This window comes from Bemisia tabaci, chromosome 1 (genome assembly GCF_918797505.1).
Source record: "Bemisia tabaci chromosome 1, PGI_BMITA_v3".
Classification (NCBI taxonomy): Eukaryota; Metazoa; Arthropoda; class Insecta; order Hemiptera; family Aleyrodidae; genus Bemisia; species Bemisia tabaci.
The window spans coordinates 23,075,549-23,102,803 of NC_092793.1; the positions used below are offsets into that span (position 1 = coordinate 23,075,549).

The 27,255-nt window shown below is 41.5% G+C and overlaps 1 protein-coding gene across 10 annotated transcripts in view; it reads left to right on the forward strand.

Annotated features, from left to right (window-relative positions):
• The window catches only part of chas (chascon), a 188,704-nt gene that overhangs the window by 94,106 nt on the left and 67,343 nt on the right, over positions 1-27,255 (forward strand). For all 10 annotated transcript variants that reach the window (XM_019057278.2, XM_072298084.1, XM_019057272.2 and 7 more), the window contains 2 exons: positions 19,444-19,613; positions 26,433-26,618. In XM_019057278.2, coding sequence (XP_018912823.2) covers positions 19,444-19,613; positions 26,433-26,618 — 356 coding nt within the window. The remainder of the gene's footprint in view (positions 1-19,443; positions 19,614-26,432; positions 26,619-27,255) is intronic.

Consider the following 27,255-nt stretch of genomic DNA (forward strand, 5'->3'; position numbering starts at 1 on the left):
CACCCTGATCGAGAACTCCCATAAGGCGTTCAATTGTTCATGGACACTGGGCCCAATGGAGGCTAGGGCTCAAATATTGTGGCGGCTTTGGTCGGAAGGGGTTCTTCATAAACTTTTGACAATGGTCGCCTAACGTTGTCGTAAAAAACGTCTCTCAGGAATGCATTTTATTTTCAATTTAAAATTCTGAAAAATCATTTTATTTGAAGTAAACTCATTTCATGCGTGTTCGTTGAGTAAAAATGAAATTGTCGTAAGGGGATGAAACCAAATTTACAATCATTTTATTTAACCTACATCCACTTGTAAGGTCTGCTAATTTTGGGCTGCAGGTAGGGCCAAACTACCTAAGATGACGAAGCTAATAACAAAGGAATCTCGCAGTGTTCTTGTTACGCTCTCTATTAAAGTACTCTATATTTACGGGAAGAGGGACTCGATTTTCTATTTGTGAAAAACCTGTGACGGATGGAGCAAAAATTTACCCTCACATTTTTAAATTTTGTCCGTTTTACTGTGCTCAATGTTTCATAAGACGCTCCTCCAGAACTTCACAATCGATTGAGTCCTCAAGTTTGTGAGATATGGCGCCGGTGCACTAGACGACGGTCGTACATCAGAGCCCGGACCCGCCCCACTCTTGAAGCGCACCTAACTAACTGTTCCACCGCATCAACACAGACGCAAAAAGTGGAAAAGATGAAATATCTGTAGCAAAATAACGGCACCTATTCATGATTTTATTTGACGATTAAACTTGGGCCGGGATTCGATTTCTGCCCACTGTCGGTCCGTTAGTAATGATGTGATGGGTCCCTTAATCGCATATCAGACAGCGGAACGCAACACGCGTTCGTTGAATTTTATAACAACGTCTCCCGCACAAAAAAGGCTCTACTTCGAAATTGTCAAATAATATTTTGGTGCATGGAAACTGGGTCAATCGTCAGTGAGCCGGATCAGTTAGTCCAGCCGCATTGCCCTGGTGTTAATTTTTTGTGTGATACCTAATATAAACATAGCTGCATCCGAGCCACATTGTTCTAGATCCTAAGAATAATTTGGAAATTTATCAGCTTGAACCGGACAAACATAGATAAATTTGGCTAATTTTTAGCATCGAAAACGATCGCTGCCGTGCAACAGAAAAACATTGTGATTTCAGACCTCGCCATATTTCCTTGGATGAAATATTGGATAAATTTCTGGGAATTTGTAAACATTGTTTTCCGATCTTTGAGATACTTTAATAATTGCAACTTAATTAGACCGAGTTAAGCAGAAAGCAATCAAGCCACATCAGCTATTGCCAAATTTAATCGAGCTATTTAATTTTTTACATGAAAACGGTTGTGCGGATTTATGTGCATATTTCAGTGAATTTTCTCCATAATACAAAGCAAATTCCTTAAAATTTTCAAAGGAATTCGCAGGAACGTTGTCTCGTAAAAAATAAAATTTCCCTGTTTTTGGGAATGGCTGATGTGGCTTGGTTCCTTTCTGTTTAACGCGGTCCAATCAAGAGTATCCGAAGATTGCAAAGAAAATTATTCCAAACTTTCGATTAAAATAAATATTTTATCGCTTCAGTTTTGGCAGCAATCCAATGTTCAAATAGCGTTTTTCCTCACTTTGGAATAGCGAGCCCGATGGTAGAGCAAAATGATGTGGGTGCGGTGAGTTGTGATGGCAGGATAGAATCGTCGCAAAATCCTGGCCTCGCTGCTCCAACCAGGAAGTGGATGTTGCATAGATATGCAGATGGGCCTAGCAGGGGGGGGGGGGGGGGGGTGGTAGTGCAAGGCCCCCCCCCCTCCCCGAAGATCGGAGTTCGGAACAAAGCAGAAGCTCAGCTTCGCGGAAACGGGCCCCGGCTGTAAGTCGAAACCCGGGTACATTCCGCACCGCTGCCCCGCGACGCTCGGTGGCCGAGAGCCCAACTTTTGGCGCCCATTGCAAGTTTAGGCAAATGCTAGGAGCTTTTTTTTTTTCGAGGATCGTTCACAGGAAAAATAAGCTTTGGCGCTGAAAGTTGTATTTGTGGGCTGTACGATGCATCACTCGTTTCGGGCTCAGAGTCAATAAATACATGATTTATCGACCACTGCTTTGGCAAACTTCGGCAGTCGGAGGTACTATTCCAAAATTCAGCGCGAGGTGAGAGGATAAAAATCCGTCATAATTGCATCGGGAATAGAAAGCAAGAAAAGCTTGCCGGAGTCTCCATAGTAGTTTTCCGTTTGGATAGAAGAACTTACTGTGTACTAGGTGTACCTTCACTGAAAGAAGTCCAGCGGCTGATGTCTTATCGGGTTGCTTTAAGCAGCCCTTTCGGCCCGCAGGGAATTTTTTTTTTTTTTTTTTTTTTTTTTTTATTTTTTTTTATTTGAAGTCTGACGGAAAGTCATGGAATCTCGCTAAAATGTGTTGGGCATTTATCGGGAGAGTCAAAGAATTGAGTTCAGTCGCTACCCTGAGTCGGAGCTAACGGTCTCCAGAGATTGGTATGTCTCCCTACGCAACTCCTAATTACGGCTCTCAGATTGTGTGTAGGTTACTATCTATTACACAAAAATTAACTAGACCAATTGCAAACCCTCACAGGATACTACAAAGAAAATCTTTTCGTTGAAATTTCAAAATCCTCATTCCCGACCTATCTCGACAAAGATCACTCTAATAATAATTTTGCACTGTGAACAAAGGCCTCTTTCCCCGTAAAGTTCACAGAGTATTTTATCCAAATGATACGGAGCATTTCGTCCCGTTAAAACTAATTTTCCTTATTAAAGTTTTTATGACGGGGTTTTTGTGATGAATGAGGGCCCACTGTGCTTGGGAGCTTCGCGGTTCGCTCCACTCGGGCTGTGCCCTTGGGCCGGAATGTTTCAGCGGCGAGGCGTGAATCATCGACCATCGATATTTTCCCATTTGAAACTATGGTAAACAATCGATCATGAAGGTATATCTCGATAATCGATCCTCTCTCATAGGTTTGAGTGGCGGATCAATCGATTCATCGCAAAGAACGACATGACACTGGAATGTTTGCCGCAATTTCCAGGCCTTGAGAGGAATTCAAATCGAACAAGATTCAACTTCCACACCCACCACTCGGAAATCTCGTCTATCCGTGGATCAATAGCCGCGGATATTTTGAAATGCGTTTAAGAGCAGAGCGACCGTCAGTCCGTGCCAAACGCGACCCGGCTACGCATAGAATTATCCCGCTATCCGCGGTCGGCTTCTCTTGCAATTTCGCTCCTGAAGCTCTTGAAAGTATGCATCAAAGGAAAATTACTCCGTGAGTAAACCGTTCAACTCCTGGGCACAAAGCTGTGGATTGTGGATAGGAATAAGTTCTGTACAGGAAAAAGAGCAATCGAAGGGGTGAGAGCTAGAGGGGCGTGATTGCACTACACTGTTGTCAAGTTTAATCCGACAACTAGGTGAAGATTTGGAAATTCATCAGGGGACAGGCACATCCACGCTCTAGGACTTTCAAATTTTCCGGGATTAAGGCTGAGTAGAATTTGCTGCACATCAACTCGTCAGTTCCGTGAAAATTTGCAGCCACTCCTGGAACTCCATACCGGAACCTACTGACCTAGAGTCAGGCCCTGTCCATTAGGCCAACCTGTGGGCTAATGATTGAGATTGATAGACAGAGGAGTCAAAGAAAACGGATAGATCCTATTGGTGGAAGCTGGTGGATGCTATGGACAAAGAATAAATAATAGACTAATCAATGGCAGCTCACGGGGGACCCTACAGTTAGTACACCCCTTAGTCTATTACAAGCACCTATTTCAACCTATACAGGTTCGCTCCGTTTTCTCTTTGTCCTCTTCGTTTATCAATTTTAATAATCAGCCCGCTTGCTAGTCGAAAAGAATTAAAATTTCAAGTTTTATCGAGGCGGGATCTCCAGAACCTCCTCTGCTGGATAAGTTCACCTCAAAACCACCCCTCTCCATGGAGGTACACTCTATGGGGGTCTATACGCCTATATGTATATAAAGTCGCTCTATACGCCTAATGCCCCAAAATTCCTAAATTCTGCTCTGCAGTTATCACATGTCAACAAAATCTCAATGTTTTCGAGCATTCAAGCTGTTTCCCCGTCGTATCGGCGAAGATGTTTAGGTTCTTCTTTTTTACTTGGATTTAATGAAAGTTTAAGATAGACTACGGAAGAAGATTAAAAGTGCGAATGACTCGCTCGAGCATTAAATCACTTAGTTTCGTTTTAATTGAAGTCTCTTTCCCGCGTTTCCATCGTACGACGTTGCCGGATTCCTCCAATAAAAAAGTCCTCGCTGGTTTTGAGGATTTTTCAAATCTAAATCTCGCCTCTGGTGATTTATTCGACTCGGTTTCGAAATAATATTAACACAGTCAGCATTGCACGTCTGGAAAAATTTAAATGAACTATCGTATTTGAGGTACTTCTGCAACACTTGAATATGAGAACACCTTGACGTAACATACATAAAGTTTCCCTCTCTTATTTTTTTTTTAACGATGAGAATATGCAAATTTTCCATTTTTTACTTTTCCAATCTTGTGATAAAAAATTGTCATTTCCTTTTAATGCTTTACCGTATGATAGGGTTTTACCAATTACTTATCAATGGTATAGGTCTTCTGTTTGAACATTTTAATTTTGACTTTCACCGTTTTCATCACAATTGAAGATTCAAAACCCTAACCGATGATAACGTAAAGTCGAAGCTACTTATTATTTCTCAATTTAGTTTTTCAATTTACTGTCTCATTCTCCATAGTTCCTTTACAGGGGTATAAAGCTCCGTTTTTTAGTATTGTTATTATTTAAATACGTTTTGTGATTGACTTTATTATTCTTTAAAATATTTAAGAGAGTTAAACCAATTAAAAAAATCATCACCAAAATAATCGGATTATAGTGTCTTTTAAATCATAAAAAGATAAGGTTGTCTTTATTATATTTTGCTTTTATTATTCATTTTTATGCTGCATTTCAATAATTACCAAAAAAGCATGACTAATAGGAAGAATTTCTTAAGTTTAAAAGCTACATGTTCGTCTCAGAGTATCGTGTGCTATTTTTAATATTTGATACAATTTGGCAATGCGCGTAGAGATTAGAGGCCAAGACGATAAAAAAAGTAAAACTTGAGAACTGATGTGTTCTGATGATAAGAAGTAGGAACAGGAGGAACTGAATTAACTGAAAAATACAAGCAATGATGTTGTGGGAACTGGAGTGAGATTTCGCGATCGTATCTGAGCGCCATAAACGAATGATACTAATTTGACATCTTCCGATCTGAGCCTCTGCGCTGCATGCTGCCCTACAATGTGGCGATTAGAAAGATGTCTTGATGTTGTTCTTCAAATTAAAAACATTTTTTTCACCAAAAAATATCCGCGGACTTGGTAAATTGTTTACCAGGGATCGGAAATCATTCACTTTTGGAGTTTTTTGCAGGCTTATAGCTGCAATAACTCTAAAAAGAGGCAGCTGCACAGTGTGCGAAAGGACCCTCCTTTTTTAATACTACAAAAAGTGAGTTTGTATGATTGAAAAAATTTCGCCGGGCTTGAAATAATGGAGAAGATCAGACCTTACCCTGATAAACTTCAAGTAGTCCTAAAATGGAACGATGGAATGATTTGATAATTGCTGTAACGTAAACGCGTGTAGCGCGTCTAGGACCTGTTCTCAACCGAACCATAGTAAAGGAGACCTTGTTCCATGCAAGAATCATGTGCAGATTTTCTTTGAGTGCAGGATCAATTCTCGGGGAATTTAAGGTCAATTTTTGAAATTTTAAGAGATTTTTTTTTTGTCCTCTGCGGTCCTAAAAATACGGTTCCAGTTGTTTTAATAACTTTTATGGCGGTTGATGTCGTAAAAACAAAGTGATCGAGTCGGATGATCCAGTAATTTTGTGTTCTGATTATGTCAGATCAGGATTTTATACATTTTTTCTTCGAACTCATTTTTCCAGTTATAAACTTGAATGCGTCATAATTCCACTCAGCATGATATTTTCAAGACGTTTGAAAAACATACTCCCGTATACTTTGGTATCATTGACGAAATTTTAATATTTCGTGGCTTTCTAGACAATCTTGTTTTCTCATTTTGATCCACTTCACGAGAACACACTCTGAGAAATCTTGGAGTGCATTTAACTCTGGAGTCTGGAGCCTACTTTGCCCCCATAAAACCGAGGTGATTTGAGTACGGAGCAAACTATATGCATACTCTTTCTGCGGAGTAAATTCCGCTCTCTCAGAGCGGAGTCAACTCTCAAGCGGAGTAAACTCGGCTTCTACCAGTGGCGAGGCGTGTTTTGCGATATATCGATTGATCTGTCAATAGACCGTATTCGATAACGGTTCGATGTATCGTTTGGTTCAAAACATAGAACATAACCTCAAACCGAAACTGTAAGGAATTAAGTTGGAAAAGCTGAAAATGAGAAATTTCCTGACAATTTCACTTTACTATAGGCATTTGGTACTCAAAAGAATAAAAAATCTGTTACAAAAGACCCGCTCTCTCAGATTTCTGAATTTACTTTTGAGGCTATGTTTATGTTTTGAACCAATCGATATCGATACAATCTCACCCGTTTGATGTATCGAATACGATCTATTAAAGCTGTGGAAAAAAATCAATACACAGGGTGTTCGCCACAAACACCTTAATAATCGATTCTTTTCCACAACTTTAAATGGGTAGCTATCGATTAATCCACGCCTCGCCACTGGCTCCTACGAGGCGAATTTCACTGCTTATTCATACCTTTCAATTTTTCGGGGGGGGGGGAGGGGAGGGGGGATAAGCTCTCGAATAAAATGCACTTCGGACTTGACGCCAAGATTTCCGACAGTGCATCATGCTTTCCGGCGATGGCAACGCTGTGCCTTCCCTGCGCGGTGACGGTCGGGGACAATGGGGCGTGCCGATCAGATCGCCGCCCGTGTCGACAACCGAACAGTTGTTAGCGATCAGCCGATCAGCTGACTGATTATGATTCCACCCGATCCGTTTCAAAACAGACCCGGCGCAGTCGGCGCCCGGCAAAGTGTCCAAGTCGCCCCGGGTAGCGCCACTACAATGGACGCCTTCGTAACGACATCTCGCGATGCGTCCGGTCGATTAAAGCTCGCCCTAAATTGGGCCTCCGACCCGGACAAAGGGGTGACAGTGCGTCTGAGGAGAACGAAAGGGGCCCAATTTGTTCACCGAGGCCTCGATTTTTCTTTTAAGGATCGTTTCAGAGGCGTGGCGTGCTTTGCGATGTATCGATTGATCTGCCATTCGAACCCATGGGAAATGATCGATGTACGGGGTGATCGCAACGGACACCTTAATGATCGATTCTTTAACATAGCTTCAAATTGGGAAATATCAATAATCGATCATTCACGCCACGCCACTGGACCGTTCGTGGGTGAATAGATTGTTTCGGGAAGCGCCCAACTCTGGGGAAAAAAAGAAAATGAAAAAAAAATCAGAAACGGGGAAAAGGAATTGAGTAGGAAAATTTCAGCAAATCGGAAATTTTTTGGTGCAATTTCTTCAGTTTTCAAAAAAAATACCGCAGTTAAAAATATAAGACTTTAAAGTCCACTAATTATGCTGTGTGAGCGTTTCTAAACTTTGAAGTTCGGTACTTCTTTAAACAAACAAGATTCGCACCTTTATGAACAATGCAAAACGAGAAGATTTTTTGGGGGAGGAGGGGGGAAGGCGTGACCCCTAAAACTGTTTTTCTACAAATCGTTCGTGCCGCTGAGAGCTTGAACTTTTGGTTTTCTTTCGTTTTTGTTTCTAGGTTTTAAGCCGGTTTACTTTCCTACTCCAGCGTTTGAGTCACCGAGATTGCTCAATCTATAATGGAGCTTCGTGATTTGAAAGATGCAGGGATTAGGTCATTTAAAATTTAGTAAGGTTGAATATATCAGCTTGGAGCAATACCTCCTCTAGCAATATCCTTCCTCTAGAAGATTTTTAGGGTACTCATTACTTGTTACTTCTATTCATAAAACTTAAAAGGGACCCATTGTTTCGGAGAAAATATGCAATAGAAATTATTTCTCGAAGACTATTTCTCTCACGTTTCAGCGCAGAGCTTTTCTTTAAGAGTGACTTTCTTGGAGTCTCATTTACCAATTTCACCATGTAACGCCGTTTGCTGGTTTTTATTTTAATTTCTTTTTATTTTTAATTCTTGTTGCAGTTGATAATGGTGCCGTAAGGTACCGAAACGTCCTGCCTTTTATTGTGTATTTTTAGCCTTGTTTCCGCTTTTTCCTGTGTTTTCGTTTATCTTTTCTTTAAGTTCGTATCATAACCAACCATTGAGCAAAACTTATTGGCTGTATCAGGCTGCACCGTGAAGGGGGGCGGGCTGACGGGTAGCCGGGGTGAGGCCCTCGTTTGGCGGGAAATCATTCGGCGAGGACGTGAGTTATGAGCGTTGCAAGAGGCAGGAGCCATTGTGAATCAACTTTCAACTTTTAAGGTGGAAACTGATTGAGGCGAGTTGGAGCCCCGCGTGCAGAACGGCGGTCTCTGTGCTCGCCGCCGCGCCGCGCCGTCGCCATGCCGCCACTGCACGACGCTAACGTCATTCTCAAGGTCGTCACTGCACTCCTGTCCTATGTTGCCGAGCCGATGGAATAAAAGTCGTATTTTTAGTCGTTCTTTGAACAGCTTCTTTCCGTAGGAGGCCTCGTATGGTCTACATTTTTATCAGAGACAAACCGCGATATATTCAAAATTATAGAATTAAACTTGAATTGGTTAATATAAAAAATATTGTACTTAACCAAAACGCTAATTAACCAAAGAAGTATAATTATATAACCTATAAAATAAAGAAAAAAACAGGCTTAACCTAATTCTCATCCTATAAATAAATCAACAGATAGTAATCATATAGCTATAGCTCATTATTTTTTGGATAACCCCATTATTTAATCCTATTAAAATTTAAGCCTATTTTCAGATTTTTTATTTTAGGAACCGCTCACTGACTCCAGTGGGCATATTCAACCATCAGAACAAAAACTAGATAAAATGCGATTTTTACAAAACTTCACCGGTAGTTTTTTGTCTGTTGTTGTTTCCGTGATTAGTGCAGCGAAACTTGTGTAAAAACTAAGATTTGATCAAAAACAAAAAAAGCTATGCACCCTAGGGTTAGAACTCCCAAGTTGGGCCCTATTCGAATTCATCGAATTTTGCCTTTTATATAACCTTATGGGAACTAAAAAAAAGTGTGTTTTTTATTGTTATATTTTATTTCAATTTGGTACATTAGCCGCCCTTATGGGGGTTTCATACAGTCATAAGAATTTAACATTTTCAGTAATAGTTAGTCAACGAAAATAAACTACAATTTCGATTAATAAACGTGGATAAATATTTTGTTGTTTTAAAAAGCAGGATAGTTAGTTAGTACAACAGATGCAAATTCAAGGGTGAGCGGGGAGTGACGTGTTCGTTATCAAGTCTTTATTTTGCCACACAGCTTTTCCTACTTCAGTTATGAGTACTTTAGCTAAATCTTCGGCTGGTCCTGCTTGACTGGAGCCGGGACCCAAACCAAAATTCAACGTTGGCGTCCCGAAAAAACTCTCCGCTTGGTGATTGATGGGCCCACCTCTGCATCCACCATCGCAATTGCAACACGCCATATTGCACTTCCCGTTTCCGCAACACGCGCCGAACAATGGTGCCTCACTTCCGTCGTTACAGGCTGGTCGATCCATGCCGTTTAAATGAGATTTGCAACAATCTTTCGAAAAATAATCAATCGGGAGAGGTTCCGTTACAACGAAATCTGTCGAAAGTAAGGTACAGAACAAAAAAATGTCGAGCACTAATAACTTCATTTTTAAAGAAACAAATTTCACCGGCGTATGCAGAAAAAAACAAGACGATAAATTTTTACGAAGCGCACTTTTTCACAGAGAATTCACGTTGAAGAGTGATATGACGGTGAGGCAGTTGGCTGCAAATTAGATTATGCATCTTGTTTGTCTGAATCGCGTCTCATAGCTCCGCGAAACAGTTTCCCCGAACTTACTATTTCCCCGTCACAATATCGGGGCGTGGTTGATTTTCCGAAAATGGAAAAAAGGATACTGTCGCGCCACGCCGCTCTTCTTCAGGTGAGAATACAATTGTTTTTATTCAAGAATAGGATGTTAAATTTTAGATTTGAATCGTTAGACGACAACGCCGTGGAGGTACTCCAGCGTAACCGCAAAGACCTTGCGGATCACTTTACGCACACTGCAGTTCCACTGAAGCAAAACTCGAGCCCGAGCCGAGGAGATCAGTGGCGTGGCGTGCTTTGCGATATATATCGATTGATCGGCCATTTAAATCTATGGAGAAGTATCGATAAACAGGGTGTTCGCAGCGAACACCTTAATAATCGATTATTTACCATAGCTTCAAATGGGGAAATATCGATCGATCGCAAAACACGCACGCCACTGGAGGAGATCTAAAGTTTTTGTCATCAGCGTTGGTATTTGACACTGTAAAATCTGTCTTAAAGCCTTCATATTGTAACTTACATAACTTCAGTGGTGATGGCTATTCTTGGGAAGTAACGACTTCTCGTAGGCAATTCTGTCAAATCATTCAGATGATCAACATATTTTCTACGCCCACAAGATTTCACACCAAAATTACGCAGAGAACATTAGAATTGTTTCCCGACAACTTTGATTTTTTTTTTTTTTTTTTTTTTTTTTTTTTTTTTTTTTTTTGCGGGTAATTAATTGCGGACCTGGGAAAATTATCGTGAACGAAATCAAACACGATGGCTCATCAATCGGATTTTTGCAAGAAGGAAGCAAGAACATTCCAATGTCACTAAGACTGTGCAATTTTGCTTACCTTGCAAATATAAACAGATCATCTAAACAAGTTTAATCTTTACTCTTGATAAACCACTATTCAAGAAGAAAATTACCTTTGTATTTTTAATTTTTTGCATTATATCAGTTTTTTTTGCTAAGAATGTAAGTTGCACAAGCCTTAAAACATGTGGAATGCTCTTGGTTCCTTTTTGCAAAATGCAATCCTGGAAGCGCATTGTAACATTGCCGTCTTTTACTACCGCGGTAAAATTATGACGTCACCTGCGCAATGAGCTCAGGAGCGTATGCGCGCGCGCGCCCGAAGGAGCAAATGAGCCGCACACACGACTTAATCTCTCAATCAAGGAACTGAAGCCCGATTCCGATGGAAACAATCGGCTCTTTGCTCGTTGCTCAGCTAACAGCTCCAGGCTCGTTCACACGGGTCAGCGTCGGGCCGATCGGTGGGATGAAGCGATGGGTTGCCCCAATTAGCGGGACGCACGCAGCGCGGTTTGCGTGTGGGTGCACGGCTTTGGACTTCAAGTATAGATTTACAGGATATTCGGGACCCGAGTTACCGAAGTTGCCATGCTGACATGTTTTCGAAGGGATTGGTAACGACCAAAATTATCCTTATGTTTACAAAGCGGAGCTGCTGAGACATTTTCTGCCCCCTCAAGGGTCACATTCAAAAATACTTTGTAACTCTAAAAAAACTGTCTTTTTTAGTATTTTAGTGTCCAAGCAGTGAAGTTTTCAACAAAAATCGGAAAAATAGAAAAATTCATCCTTGTTTTCAGCTCAGGTACACGGAGAAAAAAACCTCGTGCGTGGGACCCGAAGTTTAGGTCATATGGATCTCTGAAGTTTTCAGATTGAGCATCTGAACACATAATAAGGTCTAGCTGTCGAGGTTCGGATCACAAATCTGAAACTTCAGTTCTTGCATTTGAAGTACTTCGGTTTTCACACCTGAAAAACTTCGGTTCTCACATCTGAAGTACTTCAGATGTAAGAACTGACGTACCTCAGATGTAAGAACTGAAGTTTCAGATGTCAGACCTGAACTTCGGCAGCTAGACCTTAAGTGTTCAGATGCTCAATCCGAAAACTTCAGAGATCCACATGACCTAAACTTCGGGTCCCACTCACAAAGTTTTTTTCTCCGTGTAGTTGCCAATTGCACTACTTGTTGCACCACCTGATTGCACTACTAATTGCATGAGTAAAGTTTGCATGAGTGTTGAGAGTTTTTCGATGTTTTCTCGTATCTAGAAAAATTAATCTATGCTATAAGCTTCAAGACACTAATGGAGGGTCTCTTGTCTCTGCCCCACACTGACGTTTCATTTTGACGCTAGTTTGATCGTCTGGAAGGGGCTAAAGTCAACATTCTTGCCGCAACTTTCAGTCGCACGTTAGCTGGATAACAAGATTGGGGAGGTCGGGCCCTATTCGGCTGGGGCTACGTCGAAGTTGGTCGGGGCTTCGAAAAAAGCCCGAGGGTGATTCGAGAAACGGCAAGACTCGAGACGACGGCTCGCGAATCAGATAAACGGAGAGGCGGCATCGCGTGCACAGTGCACACGGGTCGCTGTTCAAATAGTCGGCAGAAAACAGTGTAACACTATTTACCATTCGTGTTCCTACCCTCCACTCAGCAGCCGACACTCGTCCTCATTGACCTCATGATTCACATTTCGTTTCCGCCTCGACCGCCGAAGCAGAACCGCTTAAATCCCACGGAGACTCAGAGCGAGTACGCTGTTTCTGCCTGCGCACAGAATACCTGCGTTTCTCGTCTCTTTTCATCTAATGAAACACTGCACATTGAAAGTCCCTCCCGCGGAAGAAAGTTCTGCGTGAATAATTGCAGTGTCGAGTTGGTCGGTGTACGCAGTCTATTCCAGAATTTTTTTAGCGTTCATGTCTCTCGCTTTGAGACGAGGATAGGATGGTCACGACTAGAATTCCAAATATCAGATCTGAAAACAAAATTCGAGAGACTCTGTATTTTATCCAATTTTTAACGAGAAGTTAAAGAAATGTTGATCCGAGCTGAATTTTAATAACTTCTTTATCATCATTATCGGAATCTTAAATAAATTGGGCTCGTTGCTCTAGATATTGGGTCATTTATCGATAATCCTTTCGGGAAATTGCGGGTTTTATATATTTTAAACCATCAGGCGTTGCCAAATTTTCTTTGATAAAACATGAATTCCCTTGTAAACTTGTGAATATTTCTTTCCCAATTTTTCCGAGAATTTTTTTCGTATTTTGATCTAAAGTTCCTGAAAATATCAAGGAAAAATTTTCATAATTTTCCTCAAAAATAAAAATTTTATCAAAGGAAACTTGGCAACTCTCGAATGTTCATACGGCGTTCTTCCTTAGCACGGCAGTTTAGTTCCACATATCCTGCGGCGTAGGCTCGGTTGAAATTCGGCAAACTCGCGGGCGCCCATCGGAAGCGGAAATTCTCGGCCGCGAGTGGCGCACTAACCTAGTCCAACAGCAGCATCCTGTCGCGCCGGTCATCCTCGTGTCATGAAAAAAACGCGGATCTACGTAAGTTTTCCATCGCAGATACGTGGTTCTTCATAAGCGGGGCTTAATGCTCCACCGCTCCTCAGTCATGCTTTAGATTTGACGAGTCAGCCGGTGGTGCATCTCGACAACGAGTCGGGTCATCCTTCCGCTTCAACTCTCATTACCAGTTCGATAGACAATCTAAAATTTAGACAGAAAGTTGGAAATGAGAGTCGACGTGCGTTACCATTCAGTAAACTGAACGTTCAATACAGAGGGAAAAAGCTCATTCGAGTACAATTTTCCCTCATAGAGATATGCCGTTTCGTGCAACTAGTAGTGCAACAACCATTCAGGGATGCAACTGCAGACGCGTTTTGCGTCCAATTGTTGGACCCATCATCAATGCATAATGGTCGTAACTAGTGTCGCACCAAACAGCGTATCTCTCTAAGAGGAAATTGTGCTCGAATGAGCCTTTTCCCACTGTATTGAGTTTTTCACTTTACTTAATTGTAACGCACGTTATCTGCATTTCCAACTTTCTGTGTAAATAATTCGTGCATCTACCGCACCGCAATCGGTTTGTAATTCAAAACCATTCCTTTCACGCTGTATTTCACACAGCGTCAATTCAGAGTCAATTCTGCCAAAAGAAAGGTAAACGTTACTAAATACTGATATACAGGTAACCATTCCTCTGGCAGAGTCGACTTAAAGATTGGTAGAATTTACCATTCCTTCACGTTATGTATGAAATACAACGTGTAGGAATGGTAAATTCTACCAATCTTTTTTTTCAGTGCAATGTAATCAATTTAGTCAGATATTAACTTCCGTAACGTTACTTTTTTCTACCATGATAAGTAACCTGATTTTTTTATTGTTTCAACCAAAAAGTTGGTTGATCAACCTCGAGTTGATCCAACCAAAGGAAAAGTAACCGAAGACACGGATATTTTGAATCGCGCGATGACTCTCACTGTATGAGGACCTTAGTTCAGAATGCTCGAATAGGCATTCGTATCGATGCAAAACAGTGTTCGAATTCCCACGAGGCGACTTAGTTTCAGGACAGAAGCTTCAGCCCTGCTCACTCAGAACGCTTCAATTACGGGGCGCGCATTCGTCACGTAACGCGCCTGCGCCGTCCGAGTGAACTTTTCTCATATTTCTCGCGGGAGCGACATTTTCGCGCAGAACAGCGAGCGTAGGAGTGTGACCGTAGGAAAGCGATAGTGCCCCTTCTCCCCCCGGCTCTCCCCCCTCGCGGGGGGTATCGGTTCCCCGATGAACCGTTTCCGTGAGTATCATGCTCATGATCTGTTCTCGCGGACGGACGACGGAATAATTCATATTTATGCCACGTCTCCCGTAATATATGCTAAATGAATCCTTGCGCAACTCCTGTTCGAGGACTTGCCAGCTTTTGCAAAAAAGACCACTCGTCTCGAATCCATTTCCGGAACCTTACTTTGAGCTGCACACCGAACTCAAAATTTTCAGTTTTAGTGAAACACTGAGGAAAAAACTTCGGTTACAGTAATTTAGTTCCGGTTCATACGGTACTTCAAAGTTGTCGGTAATCCAAGGTATTGATCATATGAACCAACAAATTTTGGGATTTCGATGGTTCACAATTTATTTCTCCGTGTACTGATATTTTCAGATCTCATATTTCCATAACTTTTTGGCCTTCAGCAGGTCATCATTAAACGAGCCCGCTGTCTCTTAAAAAATCCAATTTTCGACTTAAGTACGTTATTTTACGTAGCGACCCTCTGTGAAAAATGAAGGGTTTGAAATAGGATTGGAACGCATAGTGGCGAAAGTAATCCATGTCAATACAAAGAAATATTACAGCTAAATAGCGAAATGAACACATTTTTTGGCATCATTCTTTCAATAGCTGAATGTTTTGTTGGAAAATTCCTTATCAGTGTATTCACTGTCGTATTTGGTATTTTTTTCTTTTTTTCTTTTTAAATTCAATCTAAAATTTAAGCAAACTTCCCCATTCGCTTTGTCTGTCTCCGGCGAAGGCTACACCTATGGCCATGCTGATGACCACCTCTACCATTATATCTAAGGCCCTTCCTTGGCAGTGGTTATGCCACCAACACATCTTCTTTAGCAAAAATGACGTCTAAGTCTCTGTTGGTAGTTCACTCTGTCTAAGTTATGTTCTTCAGAAATAATTTAGACTCACAAGGGACATATTCAAGAAATATTTCATAATTCACGGGTTTTATCGCCAATTTCTTGAGAAAAGACAACTATGCATTGCCTATTGGTGGCTAAGAAATACTTCTGTCTCTCTCCAGCTACGCCCGGAGTCGCGGGTGTAATGAAGAGGAGCTGCGTCTATTCGTCTATGCCTTTCTTACTGCGTTGGCAGGGAGAGTGAGGGTATGATGGATCGCTATTGCGCCTGGTAGTAAATATTGATCTTTTGCTCCGGCTACATAATGGATACGCTTGTTTGCCGGACGAGTAAAAATTGAAATGGCAGCCTGGATGGGTATCGCTGGGTGAGGGGTCATCGCGCTGTCTTCGGAACAATTCAATCATCACATGCGAGCTCGCCGTATCTCCTGATGTGGTAATAGTTTACTCTTGCGGAATCTGCTGCGGTTAACGAGTATATCTCTGAAGAGGATTTTCATCTCGTAGCCGCGTTGGTATAAGGAGTGACACTAATCAATATAAAGGGACAGTGTTCGTAACTCACAGGCGCCAACACGTCAAATGCGCCTAAAAAATCGGTCATGACGCCTAAAAAATGAAGGCTCTGCGCCAACGTGGCCCCTAAAAAATTAACCCCTTCCCCCTTAAAAAACCCTAATTATTCTGTATTAATGTCCCCCAAGTTACTGCTACTAGTTCTGCGACTAAAACATCTTGCGTCTAACTTTTCACTATATGAGCTGTGATTTGTGGGCAAAAAGTGAATTTGGCCCCTAAAAAATCTTCAATGGCCCTTAAGAATCAAGCATGATGCGCCACATGGCTCCTAAAACTTGAAGGTGAGTTTCGAACACTGTAAAGGGGGTATAAACACTGGGCACTGACACTTTACTTTCCTCTGAGATTGTAAATTCCGAGAAATGTGTGTAGAGCTGCAAGAAAACTTGCAGCAACATTTTGCTCAAGAGCACAGAGTAATATTTTCGAGGGCTAACGATTAATACCGCCTAACATAACAATTTTGGCAAAAATAATTCAGCGACTTTGCCGCATTCTACAGTATAAAATACGCAAGCTGATAATTTCAGTCGTTTTCCAATTTTGTAGGGGAGCGCTCCAGTGACGTCGTAATGTATGAGAAAATTGCAAATCCATCCTTAAAATTACTCGTACAAAAATTGCGAAGTTTTCTCCTCGCTCTGCAAAATCGTCAGTTTGCAAAAAGGCGGTATTGTTCATCGCTCATCGATGTGTTAACGCGTTACTTTGGTGATTTACGTTATTCTGTCATATAGTTCCTCCAATAATTGTTCAATTTAGATTATATTAGGATATTTTTTGTGCAGTTCTCGTATTATATAAGTTTTTATCGGAGCCAACATTTTTAAAATCTCAGATCACCGCGGGTTTTCCAGTAGGAAGGTGATACGTCTGTCTTAAAAAGCAAATTTTGCATCAGATAGGCGTTACGGAATAGGTATCACTCGAGTTGACTGATGCAGCAAAAAAGTTGAATTTTTAAGCAAAAATCGTCAACGACGATGCGAACAAATTCCATGTTCAGGGAAATCTGCAAATCCGCAAGTCCTTAACCACGCCGCAGAAGACGAATTACATCTGGATGGGACGGTTTTATGGAGTGGCCACGCGCGCTTTCGCATTAACGCAGTAGTTCGGCGTTAGGAAATGCACGACCCAAATTTCAAATCGCGGAAGCTCTCTCACATGCATGACCTGCATCATCGCTCAGGGAGTTTTTAATGATATAGACTTATCATGGACTTGGAAGAATCTTTAATGCTTCAAATGTTTTTAATCCCACTTTAAAGAAAAATTGTTAATGTACTTTGCATGAAAAATTTGCTGATTTTGAGCCAGATGGTGTGCAGGGTGTCTAGCATCAGGATTTTCCCGATTCTATCAGGATTTGAGGAAAAATATGTCGTAAAATCAGGATTTGAGAAAAGTCGGCCGTTCGATAGGATAGGATTTTTTTATCAAGCTATTTTTGTGCAGTTACATTCGCATACGCTTACGCAGAAATTTTAATTTTTCTCCGCAAAAAAGGTGGATTTGGAAAAGTTATGAAATCAGGATTTCCCAAAAGGAAGAAAACTGGACACCCTGCGGACTGATTATTAAAATTGATGGACAAAGCTATGGACAAAGAAGACATAGGGAGTATGGAGCGATCCTATTGCATGAAATGGGTAGTTCCTATAGACAAAGGGAGAAAATGATAGACTAACCGTCGGATCTCTCGTGGGTTGCCGTTAGTTAGTCTATTACCTACCTCTTTTGTCCATTGCAACCACCCGCCTCCACCAATAGGTACTCTCCATACCTCTTTTGTCTCCTTTGTCTATAGCTTTATCTATCGATTTCAATAATCGGCCCGCAGGTGTGTTTCAAATCCCACTTTCAGCGACAACATTGCTTTCCGCGGGTCGCATATTCTCACGAACAATGCCAGCTGATACCGGAGCTAAAACAAATTTGAAATCCCGAGGCAAATACCCCAGAGCCTGGATCCCTGCCGAAGAGGGGCGTCCCAATCACGGAAGTCCTCCCGGAACGGAGGCGGGGACGCGGCGAGCCTTGACCTCATCGGGTGAGGTCTCTTCGGGGGCCCGGGATCGGAGGTCGATTGCGGATGAGTTAGAGGAGCGCGAAATCAGGACCGCGGAGGCAGTTTTCATTAATCGAGGAGATTTATGGACCCTGCTAATTTTCAATTACGGCATTGCGCCAGGCCAGGCTCCGTGAGGAGCTTCGACCTGATGGCTGTTGCTGTTGGGTGTCATCGCGGAGGTGCAGGCTGCAGGCGCCCCCCATTGCCAGTTCAGCAGATGACCGTCTGCTGTGCAACGCTAACTCGCCGTAGAGTCCCTTTATACTGAGAGTCAAGACAATGCGAATCCATTTCTGATTGGTTAACCGGATTTTAGGCCTTCACAGTGTCACAAACGGGAATAAAGATTACATTTTCACCAATTGCAAAGATTATAATCTGGAATGGACCGAGGAATTTCGGGTTCGACAAGGAACAAACGGAATGAGAGAAGGAACGGAGAAAGGAATTTAAGAATGAGCCGATCAAAGATTACGAAAAACGTTCAATTTGTGTAATCTTTATTCCCGTTTGTGACTCCATGAGGGGTGTTGTCTTGACTCTCAGTATAAAGGGACTCTAACTCGCCGTAACTCCTTACGCTTTTGTGTGTTGAAAGCTTTGTCAGAAGAAAACTTGATTACTTCTGTGTTTCATTTGTTTCTGTATAAGATTCTGCTGTGATAAAAATACAATAATCCAGGGGCTCGGAGCACTGGAAAAAAAACACATTGGATCTAGAGTCCAGACTCTTGAAAACATCGACAAGAAAAAATACTCTTGATTCAATCGGATTTTTGCCTGAATCAAATCGAAATCCGCTTAAATTAAGAGGCTTGGTTCTTGATCTAAGCTAGATTCTGATTGAATCAAGAGCACTTTTTCTTGTCGATGTTTTTAAGAGTCTGGACTCTTGACCCCATGTGTTTTTTCCGGTGAGGACAAGGCGCATAAGTGCAAAGTCGCCAACTCATTTTCGCCAAATTGTCAGTTACGCGGTTTTTTTCCTTAGCTTTCGTAATGCTTTGTTTACCTTCTTATGTTTGCCTCCGTTTGAAATGTTTCGATAGAGTCGACTTATGGAATTTCTCGGCATTTTTTGTGCTTAACTATTCAGAGTTTTCTCTGTTATAATGTGAAAGTTTTATCCTCTAGAATTCACTTCTTCTTTTATTCACTAGAGAATAAATGAAGTGTACTAATTTTGAGTGTGGTCTTGGTTTTTGCAGAAGAATGGATCACGAAGAAGAAGACAGAGTTGACGACGACGCGGCAGATCGAGACGCGTGTGAAGAGACAAGTCGTCCTAGAGGATGGCAAAGTCGTCGAGGATTCCGGCCCCATGATCACCACCAACACCACCGAGGACACCGAGCAACACCAACACCAGCAAACAGAGGTTTGTACCATTATTTCGTGGAGCCACTCATAAACGACACTGGAAAAAAAAAACAAATTGGATCTAGAGTCCAGACTCTTAAAAACATCGACAAGAAAAAGTACTTTTGATTCAATCAGAATCCAGCTTAAATCAAGAACCAAGCCTCTTAATTAAAGCGGATTTCGTTTTGATTCAAGCAAAAATCCGATTGAATCGAGAGTATTTTTTCTTTTCAATGTTCTCAAGAGTCTGGACTCTAGATCCAATTTTCCAGTGCGTTGTTGTCCATACAGAGATTACTCCCTGATTGAAGCCGACCATTTATGGACTCTTGCCCGATTAGCCCGATATGCCCCCCTCTTAACCATGATATATAAAATGAAAATTTGAAGAAGTAGATGCGAATTAAATTAATAATGTCGCATCATATTCAATTCGACTTTTCTGAAGTCAATTGATCGCAGAGGGTTTTGATGTAGTCAATAAGTGAAAAAAGTTTATACAAATAAAATTCCTGGATAAATAGCTAGTTGCGGTCAGAGCGCTGAGGCCAGCGGCAGCAGGTCGTGACCTACAAGCACGTAGGGCAGGTTAATGATGCGTTTAATTTGCATCTTTCTAATAATACCTGTCTGGCCGAGGTGCATCGGAACATAGAAAGTGTGTTCCCGCCGCGATCTCCACGCAAAATCATCGTTACCGGGTATGCTGCGTCCAATTAATATGTTAATTTATATTTTCTCACTTCTTTAATTCATCCTCCGGTTTATTCGACGGCCCCTGCCCCCGTGCCAAGTTTCGTTTGTTTCCGCGACCGAGGGAGTGGAACCCGCGGTCGGAGTGAAGACAGGTCGGGCGATTTTGCAGACGGCGAATGGAAGGGCGCTGACCCTTTCATTTGTGCACCGGCGAGAGTGAGAGAAAGTAAAGCGATGGAAGAATGTACAATGGGAAGAGTGGTACGTTTCATATTTTTAGCTACTAATTAGCACAGGTAAACATAGAGGAGTTGCAGAAAACTTGACGCTATGCTGCACAGTGTAATGGGAAGATGAGAAATGAATCCCCTCTGCAATTTTCGGCGATATCGCAAAACAACTCACCGTGCGGGAAAAATTAAGTAACGACCAACCAGATATCTATAGATATCTGGTTGGTCGTTACCTAAATATTTTAGAATAATTTTTTAAAAAATATGAATAAATTTAGAATAGTCCAGGATTGGCGACGTATGAACAGAGTTTACCAGAATTAGCCCAACTGCATTTAAACCCGCCGTTTCTGTCATCTTTCATTTTTCCCCGGAAACCCAATTACTCGTAACATAACACCCTGAAAGTTTCCGTAAACTTCTCTTAGAGTATAAGCCATGAATTTACAAAATTTCAATGTAAGATATTGTTCAGTTCTCGTTGAAACATAAGTGATTTGTCGCAGTTTTGCTGGATAAGCTAATTCTGTTCAATGGGATGCGTGACGGGCAAATTGATGCTGCACACCAATTTCCATAATAGCATTCTCTGTAAATGGTTCAATTCTGCCGATTCGCAGCTCCAAGCGAGTTAGTTGGCTCACAACTAGTAGTCTTTTTGTGTCAAACACAAATTATTTTCTGTCGTTTTCAGCAGGGCCGGATTTAGGGGGTGGCCACATGGGCCGCGGCCCATGGTGGCAAATTTAGGGGGCGGCAAATTTTACAATTTTTTTAAATGTAGGTATTAAAAATAATCGGCTTCAGTAATACAATTTCAAACAAAAAAAGGCGACAAAATTTTTCATTTCGTGAGGGTATACTCATTTCTAATTTTGTCGTCTTTCGGTGATACAAGAGACAGCACCTTTAATTAGTCGAGTTCAGAGAGAAATCAAACACGCAATTTGGCCTAGAACGGCATGGCGCAGATGACTTAAGATGAAAAGGTTAAGCCCTTTGCGCGGCGGTAGGCATGTCTGCACATTAGCGCCTACAAGACTGCATGAATACTTCACGCATTGCGTCAAACACAGTTCGGTCAGCAGTGGTCGACATGAAACGCATAGCGCCTACAAGACTGTATGAATACTTCACGCATTGCGTCAAACACACTGCGGTCAGCTAGCAGCGGTCAACGTGAAACGCATAGCGCCTACAAGACTGTAGGAATACTTCACGCATTGCGCCAAACACAGTGCAGTCAGCGCGGCGCGGCGCGGCGGCGGCGGAAGTTAAGATAAATGGAAGGCCTCTTGTCCACACAGAGATAGGTTTACGGAACTTAACTTTCGCGCAAAGTCTCGTGAACTTACGCTAGTAGTGTTGACAGGACTTTCGCAAAAAATGTGTTCAACACGAGTAAACGTGTCTTATGCACCCCTCCCTCACCGGCACGTTCAGCGTTCACTTGATGTTTTTATTTACTGATGTTTCAAACCGAATGAGGAGGGGGCGGCAAAATACAGGCGGCCCATGGGCGGCAAGGAAGTAAATCCGGCCCTGGTTTTCAGTGCATATGCAGTAAGAAAAAGTAGCCCAAATTTTGTGACAGTTTTGGGAAGTAGAACACAAAATAATTTAAACGCGTGTTAAATAACTTTTAGTCAGTGTTCCATTGGCCATACCTTGGGGTTGGAGATTTGCGACCTATTTAGAAATCCGATGTGAGCCGCCAGGATCGAGCCTGAATCGTATTGGTGTTGGTCCAATGCATCAGCCATTCACTAGTCACGACCCCCGAGAGTCAATACAGAAAATTAGACATTACTTTAGCAGGACACTTGCACTTGCTTCATCCCCAGATGTCTCAGAGTACACTGGAAAAAAAGCGCATTGGATCTAGAGTCCATACTCTTAAAAACATCGACAAGAAAAGATACTCTTGATTCAACCAGAATCTAGATTAAATCAAGAACCAAGCCTCTTAATTTTAGCGGATTTCATTTGGATTCAAGCAAAAATCCGATTGAATTAAGAGTCCTTTTTCTTGTCAATGTTTTCAAGAGTCTGGACTCTAGATCCAATGTGTTTTTTTCCAGTGTAACCTACGGTTTCGGTCGATTTGACCAAAACTTTCATCAAAAAACCATATCCTTTTGGTCGATCCGGCCGAAAAAAAGTAACACATAGTAACCATAAACAAGGAAAGTTATAACTGTGCAGCAGTCTTTTCGTGCAAAACATCAGTCGTTTTTATGTTCATTTTCATTGGACAGATCCAAGCTATGTCCAAGATAATGCTTTTAATTCGAAATTAAAACACTAAGCGGAAGTGAACAAATCCGTTCAAAATTGTGTATTTGTATCAAGCGATTTTCAAGGCACAAGGTCTCGGTCTCCCGATATAATTGGACGGATTTCTATCAAACGGAACTATGTGCATTAAGACATGAGCCCTGAGGCCCATAAGAATACATGCATAACAGGGCTCACGTCATAATGCACATAGTTCCGTTTGACAGAAATACGTCCAATTGAAAGGCCTTCCATGCATGATTTCATAATTTTCAGCGTTTTCGTGCTTCCGAGGCGACGACACCGAAACACGCGAACGGGGAAGCTGGGAGCCCATTCACGGAGGCTCATTTAGCCCGGGCATGTTCGCCGCTGTGACCTTGCAGTTTTTATAAAGCAGGGTCTAGCTCATCTCCCAAATGAAAAGGAAAATTGTCGCGCGCACCTAGATGAATAACTAACAATCGCCGCCGCTAACTATAAAGACTCATGGCTGCCGAATTTGTATCACAAGTCCATATTTTTTTAGATCTACGTCCGTCTTATTAATGTCAGCACTGAACGTCTGGTCATCAGTCCTAAACAAGAAGGTTACTTGGAATTTCAATCGCGGATCGTAAGGTATTTTTTTTAAAAAAAAAAAAAAAAAAAAGAAAAAAAAAAGCCAGACGCTTGTGCCAAGACTCTCATACATCTGACCAATCACTCCATGCCAGGGGTGCTGAGTCTTGTTTAGTGTGTACAGCCATTATAGATCCATTATGCAAGTAAGCCTCAAACTATTTGCAAAAAAAAAAAAAAAAAAAAAAAAAAAAAAAAAACAGGAACCTAGTGGAGAGAAGATTGAGATATCGAACCTGAATGATTATAAGCGCTATTAGTATAATCACATTTCACATTAGTCTTCTTAGGAAGTTTCTCTCATATTTTGATTTTTCTTAAGAATCTTAAGCAGTATAATAATGCTTTGAAACTCCGTAGAAGCCATCCTATATGTAAAACAGACTTACACAGATGTGTAAATTGACCGATAGTATACAGTCATAAAGTTTCCAAGGAAAATTTTCTTTAATCTTCCCGCAAAAATTAGAGTGAAAATGAGGGAACGCATAATATAGTTTGACTGATCTCGGTTAAATCTGTTCATATCCACCACGAGGCCTCATTGTCTTCCATCGTGAAGTCATGTTCCGTTTGATACTTAGTTGAACGACGAAATGTGGCAACGGTGGGGCGTAATTACTCATGTTTGGCGGTCAGCACGCGGGAGGGGAGCGGCGGAACTTACAAGGAGTAAATGTTCTCGGCTGCCCAAAATCCAAGGTCACTGAAATAATGGAGCCTCATATGCCAGATATCCCCGAAAAAAGCTCGGCACAACCCCTGCCTTTAGTTTCTTGGACACTAGAAGACGTCGATACCTTTGATAGCAGCCGAGTAACGTGTAGATTTCCCATTTTCTTATCCAGCCCCTGATTTGAGTTGGGAAACAGATACGGAAGCTTGGAGACTTAAACGACAGTGTAGAAAAGTAAACCATTTCATGCCGTGAATACTCTCTATTGTCCTGACCAGTTGGTCATGAAAGGCAGGGTGAAAATATTTTCTGTTCCATTACCTTAATAAGTCCGGAAACACACAAGAAAGCTTCGAGACTTTAACGCCCGGGAGAAAAGTAAACTATTATATAACCTAACAATTCCTTTTTCGTCCAGTTCAGTCGGCTACGATAGCCATAGTGCGATCGATTCATAGTACTTATTTGTATTGTGTTTGTAGTGGATACTGTTCTAAATTAAAGTCAAACTCCCAATAGTTCCAAAAATTAAAGATTTTAACATGAGTGGACCAAAATTACTAACAATAAGCCAAGCGGCGAGCGGCATAGTTGTTCTGTACTAAAACACTACAGATGAGAATACTCTTTTTACATAGCTATATCTACTCTATTTTTGACGGCGCTATAGGAAAACTTTTTGAAACAATCACTTCGAATTCACTGGATTTCCTTGGATTTTGCTGTTTAATGAGTTGCAGAGAGAGTGTTTCAGTTTTTTCCTACGACTTTTGTCAAAAAATCGATCGTTTAAAATTTTGAATATATACCCTAGACGGAAAACAAATCGAAAGTGTGTTTAAAATCACTCAAAATTGTAACGTAGCTATTTGCTTAGTTTTTCTCACCTCCCTGTTACACTACATAACTCGGGCAAGAGCCTCAATTTGCCTTTCATTTCGTCAAAAGGTTGATCCATGTACTGGAAAATCTAACCAACGACACTTATTCGCGCAACTCGCAGAGCCCGCACCGTTTTTCGTGCTTTGGCAGCCTTCACATTAAGTTAATCTCATTTCTGCTGGAATAGAGTAGATGTACACGACGTGTGGCGCTGTGTGGCAGACGTATAGTGAGTTGGAGGCTAGTTTACAGACAGACCTGATGAGGTGGGAACAGGGAAGTCAGTTTTGAGGATGATTAATTACGAACAGCATAATTTAGGCCCTAGTCTCGTATGAGGTCCGGTAATCTGACCACGGCCGAAATGCAATCACTGGACGCCGCGTTGTTGCTTGGGCGCTGAAATTTACCCATTTTACAAAGAACTTTAAAGAAGTTAAAGATGTTTTCATACTTCCCTCTGACAGCCACACCGTCGCACGGTGATCAAGTCACTGTGAGTCAACGGGAATAGAAGTGAAATTCACCTTACAAAAAACTTTAATCAGTACTTAATTCGGTTGGTTCCCAGTAATGGTCCTGAAAAGCTAGGTTATTGTATCATTCACCGCAAGTTTCGTCAGCGAGTGATGAAGTTGAGGTTTATATCTCCATGCCAACTTTCCACTTTTGTTCTTATTAACAGTCGCGTGACAGGATTTGCGACACTGCGGAAAAAATAGTCGCTTGCATCTAGAGTCCAGACTTTTAAAAACATTGACTAGAAAAAATACTCTTGATTCAATCGGATTTTAGCTTGAATCAAAAAGAAATCCGCTTAAATTAAGAGGCTTGGCTCTTCGATTCAAGGAAAAATCCGATTTAATTAAAAGTATTTTTTCTTGTCGATGTTATTAAGAGTCTGGACTGTAGATCCAAGCGACTTTTTCTTCCAGTGGATGTATCGATTAATCTGCAATTTAAAACTATGGAATGGGATCGATTTACAGGGCGTCTGCAACGTCACCTTAATAATCGATTATTTACAATAGCTTCAAACGGAGGAAATGTTCACTGGAAAAAAAAAAAAAAAAAAAAAAAAAAAAAAACACATTGGATCTAGAGTCCAGACTCTTAAAAACATCGACAAGAAAAAGTACTCTTGATTCAATCGGATTTTTGCTTAAATCAAGAACCAAGCCTCTTAATTTGAGCGGATTTCCTTTTGATTTAAGCTTATATTTGATTGAATCAAGAGTATTTTCTCTTGTCAATGTTTTCAAGAGTCTGGACTCTAGATCCAATGTGTTTTTTTTTTCTAGTGTTGACAATCGCGATCATTCACGCCTCGCCACTGTGTGTCATTTTAGTACGGTCTTGCGAAATGAACATTTATTTTCAGCTTATTTTCGATTGAAAATATGAAGAATTGCGAGAATTGAATAAAGATGTTGATTGTTGTTTGTTGCAGCATCGGCAGATCGGTGACGGTGAGCCTCCGAGCGCGATCGACGGTGAGGGTGGTCGATGGGTGGCCGTGAAAGGGCCCTCGGGCATGGTCAAGGAGGTGAAGGAGCACTGGACCAAGAGCCGCGAGGAGAAAGAGGAGCGCACCGAGACAGAAGACGTCCAGCATCTCGGAGACATCACCGACGAGGTAAGCCGAAATTAAAGAATAATTCATTTTAGGTAATGGCATATCGACGGTGAAACTACCAAACCACGTATCTCGGTTTGCGACGTCGCAGACTTCCTGTCATACTTTATTTTTTAAATGAAGAACTACTTAACGTCCAGTCTTGAAAATTTCTGTGATTTTTCCTCTTCGTGCGGAGAAAATTCTGTGAAAATTTCAAGGAATGATATTGATTTGGTCTACTTCAAAAAAATCAAATGTGAGCGTAGATTTTTAAACACCGCAAACGAGATACGTGGTTTGGTAGTTTCACCGTCGATATGTCACTTGTATCGGCATCACCTCCGGCTTATGGAATGGAGATGTTGCATGTGTGAGGAATTTGCGATTTGACCATTGATTCTTATGTAAAAGTTCGCGAGAAACGCAATAGTGCCACTGGTTTTCCCTGAAATCAACTCTCAAGCTCAAAAAAAGCTCTCAAAGTTGAGGCCAAAATGGAGGGGATATCCCACGCTATCCTGAGTGTCCACCTCTACATCAAGACAAACTATCCATGCAAAGATAGGGAGCAAATACATTGACAGAGTTGCCGTGTTTTCAGTTTTAGCGTCCCCAAATAAAGTGGCAGCCTTGTCAATGTATTTGCTCCCTATCT